General features: G+C 34.4%; 1 protein-coding gene across 1 annotated transcript; it reads right to left on the reverse strand.

Moving 5' to 3' along the window:
• Positions 1 to 347: 347 nt before the first annotated feature.
• Positions 348 to 3,235, reverse strand: LOC110929924 (beta-glucosidase 18). Its single transcript, XM_022173112.2, has 11 exons — positions 2,708 to 3,235; positions 2,575 to 2,624; positions 2,415 to 2,490; positions 2,263 to 2,337; positions 2,012 to 2,099; positions 1,677 to 1,929; positions 1,474 to 1,589; positions 1,125 to 1,377; positions 948 to 1,050; positions 763 to 871; positions 348 to 679 (listed from the first exon to the last, which is right to left on the reverse strand). Exons 1-11 carry the CDS (start codon positions 2,955 to 2,957, stop codon positions 469 to 471), a joined length of 1,584 nt encoding a protein of 527 aa, XP_022028804.1. The 5' UTR covers positions 2,958 to 3,235; the 3' UTR covers positions 348 to 468.
• Between the last annotated feature and the right edge of the window lie 11,952 nt (positions 3,236 to 15,187).

A 15,187-nucleotide genomic window follows, 5' to 3' on the forward strand; every position in this document is an offset into this window, starting at 1 on the left:
AAAAGGTCAATGTTAGCGGGTTTCATACCTCACTGGCTACCGACCCAGCCTACCCGCAAGTATGGCGGCGATGTAGCCGAATCGTGTTCATACTCTCGCGAATTTACTCTCATGCGCCCCCTCCACCCTTACATCACTCTTTGGTTAAAAAAATGCCCCTACTGACACGTAGCATCCATATGGCACCAAACGCCCCTAAGGAACTTAAGCCATTACACCTAAGGAACTTAATCCATTACACAGCTCTAAGCTTAAGATTCGTATTGGAGATCTAAAACAACTCAAATTCAACTTTAAATTTGGTAAACCAAGTTGTAGGTTGTAGATTTAATAGTGGATTTTGAGGGTGTGTTTAATTCAGCTAGTAAACTGGATTATTTCCTTTTTCTGTTTTTTCAATACATTAAGGAAGAGAGAAATAAATACACAGCCAGTGAGGAACTGACAAAGAATACATTCTTGGACAACTTAATAAATGTTGTCCCGTGAAGTTTCCATAAAGACAAAATCACTGTTGTTGGACAGAAAATTCTTATACCATGATGCAGAAAGCTTTGGCGTCCGAGCTAGAGTTTGTCGATCCACATGGTATAATCCGAACCTAACATCGTAACCATATAACCATTCATAACTATCCATAAATGACCATGCGAAATATCCACGTACATCTGCTCCTCCTCTGTTATTTCAAATTTAGATCAATGTCACACTTTGATTTTTAAGAATAAAAAAAATGATATAAACCTAGAATTAAGATTCAACCTAATAGACTTTGCTAATGAAGCAAGGTATTTGGTGTGATATTCAATTCGCTTGACATCATTAGTTAGCTCATCAACTCTTTGCTCGTGCAAGTCTGGTGTCGAATATCCTGTAAAAGAAGTAAATATAATCAAAAGAAGACCATATATATATATGTTACTAAATACGAAAATGGTGACACTAACCATTTTCAGTGATAAACATGGGTTTGTTATTGTATCGAATCTTGATAAGGTTAACAATCTCTTCCATGCCTTTAGGGACAACATATGAATTTCGTGCCCCCGTCTGTTTAAAACACAAAAATATCGTTAATCGTCATGTCAACTAAACATTATTGATAAAAGATTGTAACTTCCTACATGTTCACCAATTGGCACACCATCACGCTCTCCAACTGCCTCCAGAAAACCTTGGATTGCGCGATTTCCAGTTGCGGAGCAACTAGCATTAGTACAATCCTTGACATATATACTCGAATAATGGTTGATGCCAATAAAATCTATACTATTCGTCATAAAATTCTTTTCATCAAGGGAGAAACTTGGCAAAGCATAACCAAGGTATTCCTTAAGTTCTTCCGGGTAGTCTCCAAATATGGAGGGATCAAGTGTCCTGTTTAATGATAACAAGTTGAGCAAAGATCATATATTTTTTCGTGTTTACTTATTTATTTATGGCGAACATATGTTCTAAAAGGTTGCCCCTCACCAGCCAGAATGAAAAGCAAATGCCCTTTTGGCAGCTTGGTGATCAAGTTCACTATCCGTTAGCGGTTCATACATGTAAGCGTGAACAGCGAGTCCAATTGAGCCACCTTGTGTAGGCTGCACATACAAACCAACAAGTCAGATAAAAAAAATCTTAAATTGTTTAGTTAAAACTTGAAGACTGACTAAAACATAGTTGATTGCCTGGAAGTATTCATGATATAGCTTGGCTGCCCTGCCATGGGCCAATAATAAGTTGTGCATAACGATGATAGGCTCGACATCTGAATTTCCATCAAGACAGTTTCCAAAAGGCTCTGAGCAACGACATGGTGGGAAAACCCCCCACTCGTAAGCCAATTCTGCGAGTAATTGAGGCTCGTTTATGGTGATCCAATACTTCACTCGGTCTCCAAATGACTTGAAACATGTTTCTGCTAAATATACAAACTCTTCCCTGCCAGTAAAACAAATGTTACAATAATAATAAGCCATCAAACCTATAAACAACTAATGAAACAGTGGTCTTTAACGCATACTGCATTTCGGGGTTTAGCCAAGAACCATATCTGTCTTCAAGTTCCTGAGGAAGGTCTACATGGTTAATCGTCACAAATGGTTCGATTCCTGTTCATTTTAATCAATATCCATGAAAAAAGCTTGGTGATTCATAGCAAGATTATATAAAATCACAAATGAAAAATAAAATTCATTTAAAAATTTCTTGGCCCCAATGCAAGATTTCCAATATCAAATTTAATTATATTCTAATATCAATAATTCACATCACCTTTTAGAATCAGATTGTCTATGATCTTGTTATAGAACATGATGCCTGCAGGATTGACTTTACCAAACCTTCCTCCTGGTCAACAAAACACAAACAGTTAGGTTGAGAAGATAGTGGAAGTAATTGATGGATGGTAAGATTGGACAAAATACTTGGAAGAATTCTAGCCCAAGTTATAGAAAATCTGTATGCTTGTATGCCAATGGAATGCATTAATTCAATATCTCCCTGAATTACATAAGTCCAAAAGTTTCAAACAAAAAAACTGATGCCAAAAAAGTCAATGAGATTGATAAGTAAAGAGTAATGAACCAAGAACATATGATAATGATCATCAGCAATATCTCCATTCTCCTCACAACCTAACAAAAAAATGATTGTGGCTGGATTCAATTTTTAAAATTCATCACTGGAAATCAAAACTAACGTAACTGGTTATACTAACCTCCAGAGTGACTGAATACATCCCAGTTGCTTAACGATTTTCCGTCTTCAAGATAGGCTCCTTCAACTTGGTAAGCAGAAGTGGCTGTTCCGAAGAGAAACCCGGATGGAAAATCGGATCTTTTGATGTGGGTGTCTTCGTTTTCTTCAAGTGTAAATCCTCTGTTGCCATTGTTGGAGGCTTCAAGAAGTGTTGCAGGAGTAGAAATGAGAAAGAAGAAGAGAGAAATGGTGGGTATTTTCAGTTTCATAATGGAACAGGGGAGAATGGTAGTCGTAGTTGATCAATCATAAGATTGTTACATATTTAATTTAATTACAATATATTTGTCAACTTTAATAGATTTTAATAAAACTAATATTATTTTTTTACATAAAAGAATCAATTTTTTTAGCAACAAACTAACGTGCTTCTAAATACTACCATTGTAGGATTCAAACCTTTCACCTTTAAAATAGAGTAAAGACACTTTACCGCTACACCATATCCTTGAGAACATTAAAAGGAGTAACTATAAAAAGCATATTTAGTTTGCTAAAAGAAACTTTTGTGTGGTTAATAATCTTACTTTCTTGTGCATTTGTTTATTTTGTATTTATTTATTCCCAAAATAATAAGATATCCATCTTTCCACACACCACGACAAATGAAGGAAGCATCATTCATGGTTATATTATTCGTCGATTCTTTTATATAAAAGAATCCTTTTTATTAATTGACAACTTAAAAAGAGGAACACAAATAATACGATTACTTTTCCAACTAACAAACTAACAAAGAATGTGACAAACCCACTGGACATAATACAATCGATTCATGCCCATATTCAATAGTGACACTGTTGAAATATATATATATATATATATATATATATAGGGTAGGGTTCATGCGAGAACCATCCTTATTGCGAGAACCGCGAGAACCGCGAGAACCAATGTGAACAGGGGGCAATTTTGTAAATACCAAACAACTTTTAAAATATCTCCTCCACTATCGGACTTCAAACATAAATTAAATTACACTTAATAAGCACTTTCACGTCCACACTCAGAACTCTACACTCAGAACTGGATCACATCCAAGTCTTTCCACATTTCTCAACCTGATTATTTCAACAATTCGTCGATTAAATCGATTACATAATCTTCTCGAATACATCTTCAGTTCGCCATCATCATCGTCGATTACAATCGGTTACATAATCGTCTCGAATACATCATCAGTTCGCCATCATCAGTTCACCGTATCGAAGCATCTGGATTGAGATTTTATCTCAGATTTGAGATTTTACCAGCAGATATTTCATATTTCGTCATATAATCGAGGTTAGTTCCGCAAATTCGTACAAAATTAGTCGTATAATCTATATTAGGAACATAATAATTAGGGCAACATTGTGGATTTTTAATCCGTTCGTAATTAGAGAAACGTGCCAACGTGATTATAAGAATATATGGTTCAATGAGTGTGTCACTACGACGGGTATCGCCAGGAATCAATCGTCGTCGGTATTAGGTGTACATATGTATAGTTATGCACATGTGCATATCTTACCATAATAGATTTGTTAATGATTAATGTTATATATGGTTAGTGATAATACGAATTTTGATTTGGTACAGGTTAACGTTTATTATTGAAGCAAGCTTACGAATTTTGATTTGGTACAGGTTAAGGTTTATTATTGAAGCAAGCTTGCTGATAAGGTGAGTCATGTTAATGCACATGTGCATAGTTATGCACATATGTATGGTTTGCTACATTAAGTTCATAAGGGTATGCATATGGATGCAAATGTGCATAGTTATGTACATCTGTATACTTTGACAGAATGGGCTATTCAGGTCATTCATGCTGATGTACATGTGCATAATTATGCACTATGCACATGTGCATAATTTGCCAGAATATATTAATAAGGTCGTTTATGTTGATGCACATGTGCATATGGTATATGGTGGTGATAAAGTTAATGTTAATGCACATATTCATTGACAAGTTATGTTTATTTCTTTTTTTGAAACCAAAGGATGAAAGGTCAATTAAAATGCCGGATGGAATGGAATATGATTACGCAACGGTTAAACAAAACGGTAAAAAAGGTTGATTAATGTTTGATGATCCAGATGGGAGTTTATGCACATGTGCAACCCTTTATTAAATTCATGTTAAATGATATCATTTATGTAAACACATTAAATATATCGTGCAGGTGCGCAAGAAGAAATAAACACAAAAAAGGCAGACAATTAAGCGAACTCGTGATGAAACCTCAAAAAAAAAAGGAGGTTACATGATGAAACACAGAAAAAGGAGGTGACGGAGTGCGTGCGGTAAAGAACAAGAAGTTGGCAAGATCAACGGTAACTGCGACGGTTGGTACTGATGACCATATGGTTGTATTCAGATTCAACATAAGGTATCCAATATAGCGTGCCATTAGGTGTAGAATGTACAATAGTTGTAATTGTTCCTGTAGTGTAAAATGTACAACACTTGTAATTGTTCATGTATACATAAAAAGTAAAACATATAACATTCTAATTAATAAGGTATATGGCGTGTTTACGCACGTGTTCAACATTTCTTTGGTGATGATTACGGGGCGTTGGTAATGTGATACACATGTGCGTAACATTATGTACTGATGGTTAACAGTTTATTTGTGATGATCATGGATTGGTATCAACATAATGCACATGTGCATGATTATGTAATATATGAAAATAAAAGTAATGAATGCAAAAAATAACAGTTATTTGTTTAATGTTTATTATTGATGATTATTGGGTGTTAATAATGTGATGCACATGTGCATAATCATGTACTGTTGGTTAACAGTTTATTTTTTTGATGATTACAGATGGTTGGCAACATAATGCATGCAAGTGCGCAAGAAGAAATAAACACAAAAAAGGCGGGCAATTAAGCAAACTCGTGATGAAACCTCAAAAAAGGAGGTTACGTGATGAAACATAAAAAAAAGAGGTGACGAAGTGCGTGCGTTAAAGAACAAGAAGTTGGCAAGATCAATGGCAACGGCGACGGTTGATACTGATGACCATATGGTTGTATTCAGATTCAACATATTGAACATATGGTATCCAATATAGCGTGCCATTAGGTGTAGAATGTACAATAGTTGTAGTTGTTCCTGTAGTGTAGAATATACAACACTTGTAATTGTTCATGCATACATAAAAAGTAAAACACATAACATTCCAATTAATAAGGTATGTGGCGTGTTTACGCACTTGTTCAACATTTATTCGGTGATGATTACGGGGCATTGGTAATATGATGCACATGTGCATAACATTATGTACTGATGGTTAACAGTTTATTTGTGATGGTTGGCAACATAATGCACATGTGCAGGAAGATGGTTGGCAACATAATGCACATGTGCAGGATTACATGATGTATGAAAATATAAGTAACTTATGGAATAAACCAATTGTTTGTTTAATGTTTAATGATAAAAAAAAGGGTTAATAATTAAACATGGATTATGGTGTTGGCAAAATAATGCACATGTGCATTATTATGGTATGATTCTAAATAAATGTGATTTACTTGATGAGAGAATAATGAAGCATGTAAGAGTTGTAAACTATGAAAAAACACTTTAAGGATATAAAAATGAATCATGTGAGTGTAAACTTCGAAACACATATAAATGTTTAATGCCTTTAATCTCAAAGCGTATGAATTGCAACTCTTGTTGATCTAAATTTGTAGATGTTACTTATATAAAATTATTCATAACATTTAGCAAGGTGTTACACCACAATTACATCCACCAACAGAAGGAAAAACTCATACAGCAAAAAACAAACAGAATACTATACTGGAAATACATCAAAATTGTTCCAGGCCGCCCAAGTTAAACTCACCTCCTTGGATCTATTTTTACCCATAACTAACTAATGTTCTTGATCTCCTCGATTACCTTCTGTACCGATAATTGACTTTGATTAAAAACCATCTTGTTCCTTATTCGCCAAACGCTCCAGAGGTAGATAAGGGACACCGCATAAATCGCCTTTTTCTTTTTTGCAGACCCTTGGACACTATTATGATATTCCAGCAAATCTTTGAGACTGAAAATAAATGCAGTCGGGCCTTTACACCAGTGAGTAATTATGGACCAAACTGTTTGAGCGAACTGATATGAAACGGAAATATGTACACATGTTTCTGGGGAATCGCTGCAGAAAACGTAGCAGTTTGACTGTGTTTGGATGACTGTTGCGTTAAGTGCCATCTTCGTTGGGAGTCTCTCGACTAAGGCTATCCACCCGACCAAACCAACTTTTATAGGTGTCCAATTATTCCAAACAAATTCCTAAACAAATACCTGCTCGGGAACCTCCTTATTATATGTTTGTATCCTAGACTTCAAACTTCGAACAGAAAAGTCTCCCGACGTGCTCAAACACCAAACTCATAAATCTTTTCAAGTCTCTCCCAGTAGTCATTCCATTAATTATAGGCAGGCCTAATTGATCTGGTCCATCACAAGGAGAACAATAGCATCACAAATTTATTAGAACAATGTAATATCATGAAACTTTGGAGGAGACCTATCAAAATTAAAGGTAAATCAAGCAAGAATATTGAAATTTTAATTTGTCAGGAAACAATTGGTCAGCCTGGATATGGAGCTACAGATACCAAGGTGATCAACACACCTGTTAACAAAAGAAGACAAATTGGATCACAAGAACAATATGGCCAGAGTAAGTATTAGAAAGTGTCACAAAAAATGGAAGAAGATGGGAAGATGGTAGCCTATCCTCTCAAACAGAAGCCATATGACAGTTGCAGAAACAAAAAAATGGAAGAAGATGCAATAGCTGTATCAACTGAGTATGTCGCGTATGGACAAACAAATCCTCTCTAACGGTTTTAACATTGAAAGTCGACTTATTTTTCCGAGTTCCAACCCCACCCATATTGACCCATCTTCATTCTGGTGTCTCTCAGTAGCGCCAAAAAGCTACATAAACTCCACCCATGCCTCCCCGGTTGTCGGGTTGTTATTCCATTACCAATCCCACACAGTCACCTCCCTTTTTTGTAGTTGTCCGCCACCCAAGCCCATTTGTTTGCTGCCATCCTGTACATAATTGGATAGTCATCCATAAGGCACTTGTTCATAAACTATACATCAACGACATAGTCTAATTTTCAACATAATGCACATGTGCATATAATTTAATACAATATCATTTACAATCAACATAATGCACATGTGCATATAATTTAATACAACATCATTTACAGTAAATATAATGCACATGTGCATATCGTTTAATATGATATAATTTACAAAGTATATACATCATTTACAGTCAACATAATACCTTTAGTCACAAATCGAATGAATTGCAACTCTTGATGTTCTGTATTTGTAGGTGTTGTACCAGTCGAAGTAGTGTCAAAAGATAATGACAGATAATGAACGATCAGATACATTGATTATAAGACAACATTGTCTGATGTAGACATAGATTCAATAGTCTGAATTTCAAAGCCATGAAGGGTATGTTGACTTACAATAGTTTTAGACATAAATCTGTGACTATCAACGGGATTGACAGCAGATGGACCACCAAAGTCGACATCAGATGTTGTATGAAGATGATATTTAGAAAATGTATGAGGAGGATCATCAGATATACTACGAGGATATACAAGTGATGAATCAGGAGACGCCATATGTCACTGTAAACACCGTGCCAACTGCAATCACCGTGAAATACGTGAACGCCGACTATCTATATGCCGTGAAAACCACCGTGAACGGCTCTTTGCCGCCGTGAATGCATCTCAGACGAGCTTGAAGACCATGAACTGGTGAACTTATGAAACCCTAGAATGGAGATAACAGTGACATAAGGAAAGAAAAAAAGAACGTGTGTTTTGGTATAAACATAATATAATTACAAAAATGCCATGTGTTCACACTGGTTCTCGTGGTTCTCGCAATAAAGGGTGGTTCCTAACGGATCCTTATCCTATATATATATATATATATATATATATATATATATATATATATATATATAGGGGAGGGTTACCTTGAGAACGCTAAATATTGCGAGAACCGTGAGAACGAATGAAAAAACCAATCAAAACCAATTTTTTTAATACAATCCTCATTGTAATTAAGATACAACATCAAAAAAAGAATTTACAACATCAAATAATTCATTTCTCATTTCAAAATCACTCTTTTTAGATTATTTTACGCATGTGTAAATATAACAGATTTACACATGTGTAAATGGCAAACTTACACATGTGTAAATTTTCTTTATTTATGAATTCACGTAAATTTAAACGTGTAAATTGAAATTCTAACATTGTATTCGAATAATAATGATAAGTGTAGAAAAAAATTTTGAATTTGAATTGTTTTTGACCAAGTTCTCATGGTTTTTTCATTTGTTCTCACGGTTCTCACAAATATTTAGCGTTCTCATTTAAACCCTTCCCTATATATATATATATAATATACTAGTTTTAAGCTACCCGCGTTGCGGGCCAGTGGGCATAAAAACGTGTTACCAACGTTGAAGAATGGGGACGTAAAACCATACTAAGAAGCATCGAACGTAGACCAAAACCGGGTAAAGTGTAAAAAAACACGATTTTCCAACACAAAGTTACTTACGTGACATAAAACGTAGAAGGAGTCGAATTTATAACGATGGGTATTAGAAAATGGAGGGGGTAAAACAAACTTAAAAGATCAAATGTGACCACCAAATACGAATAAAAAAAACCCTGAGGGGCCAAATGTGACTATCAAACACCGTGCTAAATAGCTACGAACGATGAACAAATCCGAGAAAAACGTAAAACAAAAACTAATAAAAAAAACTAAATTTATTTAACCTTTGTGACACAAATTATAAAAACTAAAGTTTTGTTATAAAATGAAAAATCATGATGCCAAAAAAAAAAGACAAAAAAACAAAAAGACAAAAAAAATATAATGTTCCTCCGTATGTTATTAAAACTAAAATTGAGAGATTTAATAATAATAATAATAATAATAATAATAATAATAATAATAATAATAATAATAATAATAAGGATAACAAAATATTTTTTATATGTAATATTAAAATTGAAATTAAGAGATTTATAGATAATAATAATAATAATAATAATAATAATAATAATAATAATAATAATAATAAGGATAATAGAATATTTTTAAATAAAAATAAAAATATAATTGTGAAGTTGAAGAAGAAATTGCCACGTGGCATTAATTGTAGTCTTTTATTAATATTTAGATTATAGAATATACAATATAAAATATATATATATATATATATATATATATATATATATATATATTTGAATATATATATATATATATATATATATATCTTTTCCTTTGTATTTTTTATTCAATTCAATATGTTTATTATTTGTTTTAATCTTTTAATTTTGTTTTTTGGTTTCATGTTTAAATGTGCTCACTGGTCTCGCATATGTGTATATGGGCTTTCTGCTGATTGGTCTTAGGGCTTGTCATGTTGATTCGCATGGAGTTGGTGTCCCGGTCTTATAAAAGAATTGTTGCATTGGGATCATGCATACATAACTAGTTCTCATCTCTGCTCATTCTCTCTCTTTAGAATCTTCATAACTAGGGTTTTCTATAGTTTGTAGTTCGAGAGTTGGTGATCACTTTGATCATCTTTAGAAGCAGATCATCCTGTTGATGATCTGCATAGGCTGAGAGTTTACTGGTGAATCTTGTATCTCTTGATTCTTGTCAGTAATATGTGTCGACTGTCTTTGTATTTTGATTGAAGTCAATATGTGCCAACTTGTGGCTTAATAAAGTGATTACTATTCTTGATATCGTGTTCTTGACATGGTATCAGAGCACTAGGTGCTCTTGGGGTTATCTTTTTCTGCTGTAATTTGAGGGTTTGATCTTCCAGCTCTAGGTTGATTGCTGACGATCTTTGGAGGCTTGGTGGTTCTTGTCTTCTGACGATTCTAGATCGTGTACTTTTGGTTTTCTTAGAGTTTGTGCTTGACAAGAGGACTGAAACCCTAACTTCTAGGCTTTTCTTGTATCTTTGAAAGGGTTCTTGTTGGTCTCTTTTATAGGGCAAACTAACAGAACTTGCTTGATTGTCTTCCAATCAGGTGCTTGTAAACCTAAGTGAATGTTACAAGTCTGATTTGCTGGAGTTGTACGCATCCACTGTGAGATCATTCTATCCCTTTCTTGTTTTTGATTTTTTTTGCATCACTGAGTTTGTGTGTCTAGGCATATTGTTACCGGGTTACTCAGACCGGCTTTGTGACAACCCGAATAACTGAGGTTAGCACTACTTAACATTCCACAACCTTTGACGTGTGTTTCTGCGTTTATTTGTCCATCTCATGAACCACTGGGTGTTTATGTGAACATGACATGATTAATTACTATGCATGGAATCGTCAAACGTTTTATGTATCGCTTAATTGAGTTAGGTGATTAATTGGATTGAGCCGTGAATTTATTGGATACAATTGGGTCACGAACTTGTTTAGCACACACACGTTGGGTCACACTTGGGCACCTTGTCACACACGCATCTCGGCTCACACTTGAAGTTTTAGACTTAAAAACCCGAAGCTCGGCCCACTATTTTTGGTTGTTTGTACTCGACTCAAACAAAAAAAAACGAGCAAGTGGGTCGGCGACCCAAGCGAGTGGGCCTAAGCCCATTTTGGTTTATTAACCGCCCCAAACCAAACTCCTATTATGTAAATGTACGTATCATGTTTAGCTTAACAAAAACTCAAAACAAAGACAAACCCTACCCCTTTTGTAATCGGCGACGGCAGTAGGACCCCTCATCATCGAAGACATTATCTTACTTGAGCAATCCATTGGTCAGTAAATTTACTGTCATATTAATTCTTATTTGGTGATCTTGTTTATTTAACTTTTGATTGATACATCTCGGCTATGTGCAATTGTTGACATGTGATCCTGAATTTTGGGTATTATCAAATAATAATAAACGTGGTTATTAAACATGCTGTGTATAGTATGGTGTATTGATTAGTTATATTCTTTGATTGATTGCTTGTGATGTGTTCTGAAAGTGCAACCAAATTGGGATAATGATTACTTCATATTGTGGGCCATTGTGTTCATGTTTGCATGAGAAATTGTCAGTGGGCATGTGATTGATTAGCCCTATATGTCTGCAACTTGTTAATGTATTGTAGGTATAATCATAGATTTGTTATGACCTAGAAAAACTAGAAAACATAATCTCATGTGTGGCTCGATCGTAATAACAATAAGTTAGGGTTTGCTGACACATGAATTATTAGGGAATAGAACATAAAGTTATAACTTATTTGGTTGATGCATAAAATATTAGTTGCACATGATGAGAAGCATATTGGACAAATTTAGAGAGCATATTTGCAAGAATTGAAGCCCAGCGATTTTCGTAAATATTCATATATTGGGCGTTTCAATTGAATATGGATATTATATTAAAAAAAAAACCCTATTCGATATAATATTAAACTGATCGGTTGTGTCAAAGGATTGTGACATCCGATCTCCTTGAAATATAGTGGATCAATTTATTATGTAAATGTGCACTGAGCTTAATATGTTTTCCTTATGATAACCGCACATCTCCAACTTCTAATTGGACCACATTTAATGTGTTCTATAATGTTCAATATAATGTCCAGTTTGTGATTAATGTTGGGAAGCTTAAAATAGTGGGCCACACATATTGTCACACCCCTATTTTCCACGTGTCACCGGTGGGCCCGATGGGGGTTCTGTGACGTAGTTGATATCGTCATAGTCAAACAACACAAAAATATAAATGCATAGTGGAAGCAAAAGAAAGATTTATTTCAACCAAATAAATTGTAATATCAAGTATCAGAAATAGCGAAATAGATCCACAGGCGGATCAAAACAAAGAGGAGACTTTTATTCAACATACTTCATGCATCCTAAGCTTGCAAGACTTTTACTGATGCTAAGGAGTGGCCAGCCTATTACGCGTAGTACCTGCACTTAGCCTTTTTGGAAAATACGTCAGTTTACACTGGTAAATACAATTTAACTGACTCATTTTGAAAAGGTTTAAAAATTGATTTGAATGCCCGTGGCACAAAACTTTTTATAACTTGGGATCATTATTTGCTTATAATCTTGTAAAAGAATTACATGTTTGTTATGCGTTCAGTTTTCCGGGTCGTACCGGGTTAAAGATTAATAGACACACCACATAGTATAGTTCCGCCGTGAGATTTCTTCTCGTTCCGACTGTTATACTTTATTGATTTAATGCACTACGGGTGTACGCCTACACCCGTGTGCTAAGGTCGTGGCCATTCTTTGAATGATGCCAAGGATATCCGGGACATGGCCATTAAACCCCCAAAGGCGTTAAACAAATAAAACAACGTTTTCAAACGGGTCATTTGACTGCTCTTAACCACCGACCGGTTAAGGTCAATTACCCGACCAAGCGGTATTTTATAAACCGTACCCCAAGCCCATATAAGGGAAAATAAGTTAAACGTATTTACCTGAGCTAAATATAAATTTAATCCCAGCCGTATCAAATCAGCAAGTACAGATAGCTTTTACTGGGCTCCTATATCTGGAATTAAGGTTTTAATAACCTATTAGAATCCTAACAGGTCTTAAGCTTAGACCGGTTAGTTTTAAATGAAGATTACGGTTTAAACGCACGATAAGGCGAAGACCGTTTTAGAATGTTGTTTTGACCCGGCAAGCTTGCATGCTTGTTTAATATGGGTAACTTAATCACATTCTGGATTTTGAGACAGAAATGATATGGTTTGACCCGTTTCGGCTAAAATGGGTAAACTAGTTACAAAAGCCGATCCGAACGCGTAAAGTGCGTAACGAGTAACCATAAGAGTCATATACAAGTTTCCTAAGTTAATATGCCTTAAACATGTTGTGATATCAGTAATATACCTTTCATAATGCCCAAAATGGTTTTAAACCAAAACTATGCCTCATAAGGGCACTTTGGTCATTTTACAGGGTGTAAAAGAGTTTAAATAATATTCTGAGTTACATATCTGAATAAAACAGTAATTATACTTATTTTATTAAGTCATAACAGTAGGGTATCAAATATATGTGAAATTTATTACTTATAACCATACTATGCTCCGTAGGGGCATTTTGGTAATTTCACATAGGCCTAAAAGGTCAAAACTGGAATTCTGAGTTTAAAAGATTCACCTACTGTTAAAATATAAAATTTTACTGAATACAATCAGTAGGTATCATCCCCATATGTTTAAAAAGGTTTTATTACGTACTATGCGTAAAAAAACGCTTAAAAAGGCGATTTGGAGTCATTTCCGGGTTTGGTATAGAAAGCTGATATTTTTAAAATTCCAGAAGGCTCAAAATACTTTATTTAACATATTAGATCAGTAGAAAAAAGTTTGGGGTCAATAGGATTTATAAAACTCATTTTATAGCCCAAAAGGGCAAAACCGGCATTAGCCGAATTTAGCTTAGAACACTAAGTTATGCTCAGCCTAAAATTAAATAAAAATCTTTAAAAATCCCAAAATATTATTTTATAACAGTGGGTACAAAGTTTTGTGCAAAAATTTGGGTTTAGATAGGCTATATGCGATTTACGCCATTTAATTACTAAAGAAGCTTTTAATTACGCTAATGAGCATAACTCTTAATCTACACCTCAAACTGATCTCAAATTTTAGGTGCAAGTTTATAAATCAGTAGCTAAGGTGTTTACCCTTTTACATTTTCAAAAATCATATTTTAAGGTCATTTGGGCATAATGGTCAATATATACGCAATTAACGGAAACATGCATGTGAATAGGATCTCTAATGAACCAAGTTGTATAACCACAGGGGGTTATACTAACATGTATATAGGTCCAAAAGAAGCTCTAAGGCAATCCTAAACTTGGCCTAAACGGGTCAGAACTGTAAGTCAAAGCAGAAGTCAAACTATGCGATTTTCGGTTCCAAACCGAGCCTATACTGACAATTGTCGAGTTGAACATGTTTAGACATGTTCTTATATCAATTACCAAGTTATATTAATGATTAAACAGGTTGCATGTATCCTACATTGCTAATTATGCATTAATTTGCAAATAAACATTCTGTTGACTTTTTAAAGTAATCTTTGACTCGACAATTAACATAGTTAGAGTGGGAATTTGGAAATACCCTTTTAAGGGTTTATTACCCACATAATTACATACTTATAGGTACTTTTAATTCATGTTTTGACTGGATAAATCTTAATTAATCACGAAGTCAAACCTTAATCACGACGGTTTGACTTTTGGCTAATTAACTAAGCTAAAACGAATTTAGAAGGGTTAAAAGTACTTACAAGAGTCTTAATTAGGATTAGGAATGCTAAGAATACTTGTTGCTGAC

Source organism: Helianthus annuus, chromosome 3 (assembly GCF_002127325.2).
Source record: "Helianthus annuus cultivar XRQ/B chromosome 3, HanXRQr2.0-SUNRISE, whole genome shotgun sequence".
NCBI lineage: Eukaryota > Viridiplantae > Streptophyta > Magnoliopsida > Asterales > Asteraceae > Helianthus > Helianthus annuus.

Coding starts and splice junctions, on each gene's coding strand:
- LOC110929924 (XM_022173112.2), bottom strand. CDS start 2,957: ATGAAACTGAAAATACCCACCATTTCTCTCTTCTTCTTTCTCATTTCT. Junction 2,338..2,414: donor TTGGGCTAGAATTCTTCCAA/GTATTTTGTCCA, acceptor TTTGTTGACCAG/GAGGAAGGTTTGGTAAAGTC. Junction 1,378..1,473: donor TTTGCTTTTCATTCTGGCTG/GTGAGGGGCAAC, acceptor ATCATTAAACAG/GACACTTGATCCCTCCATAT.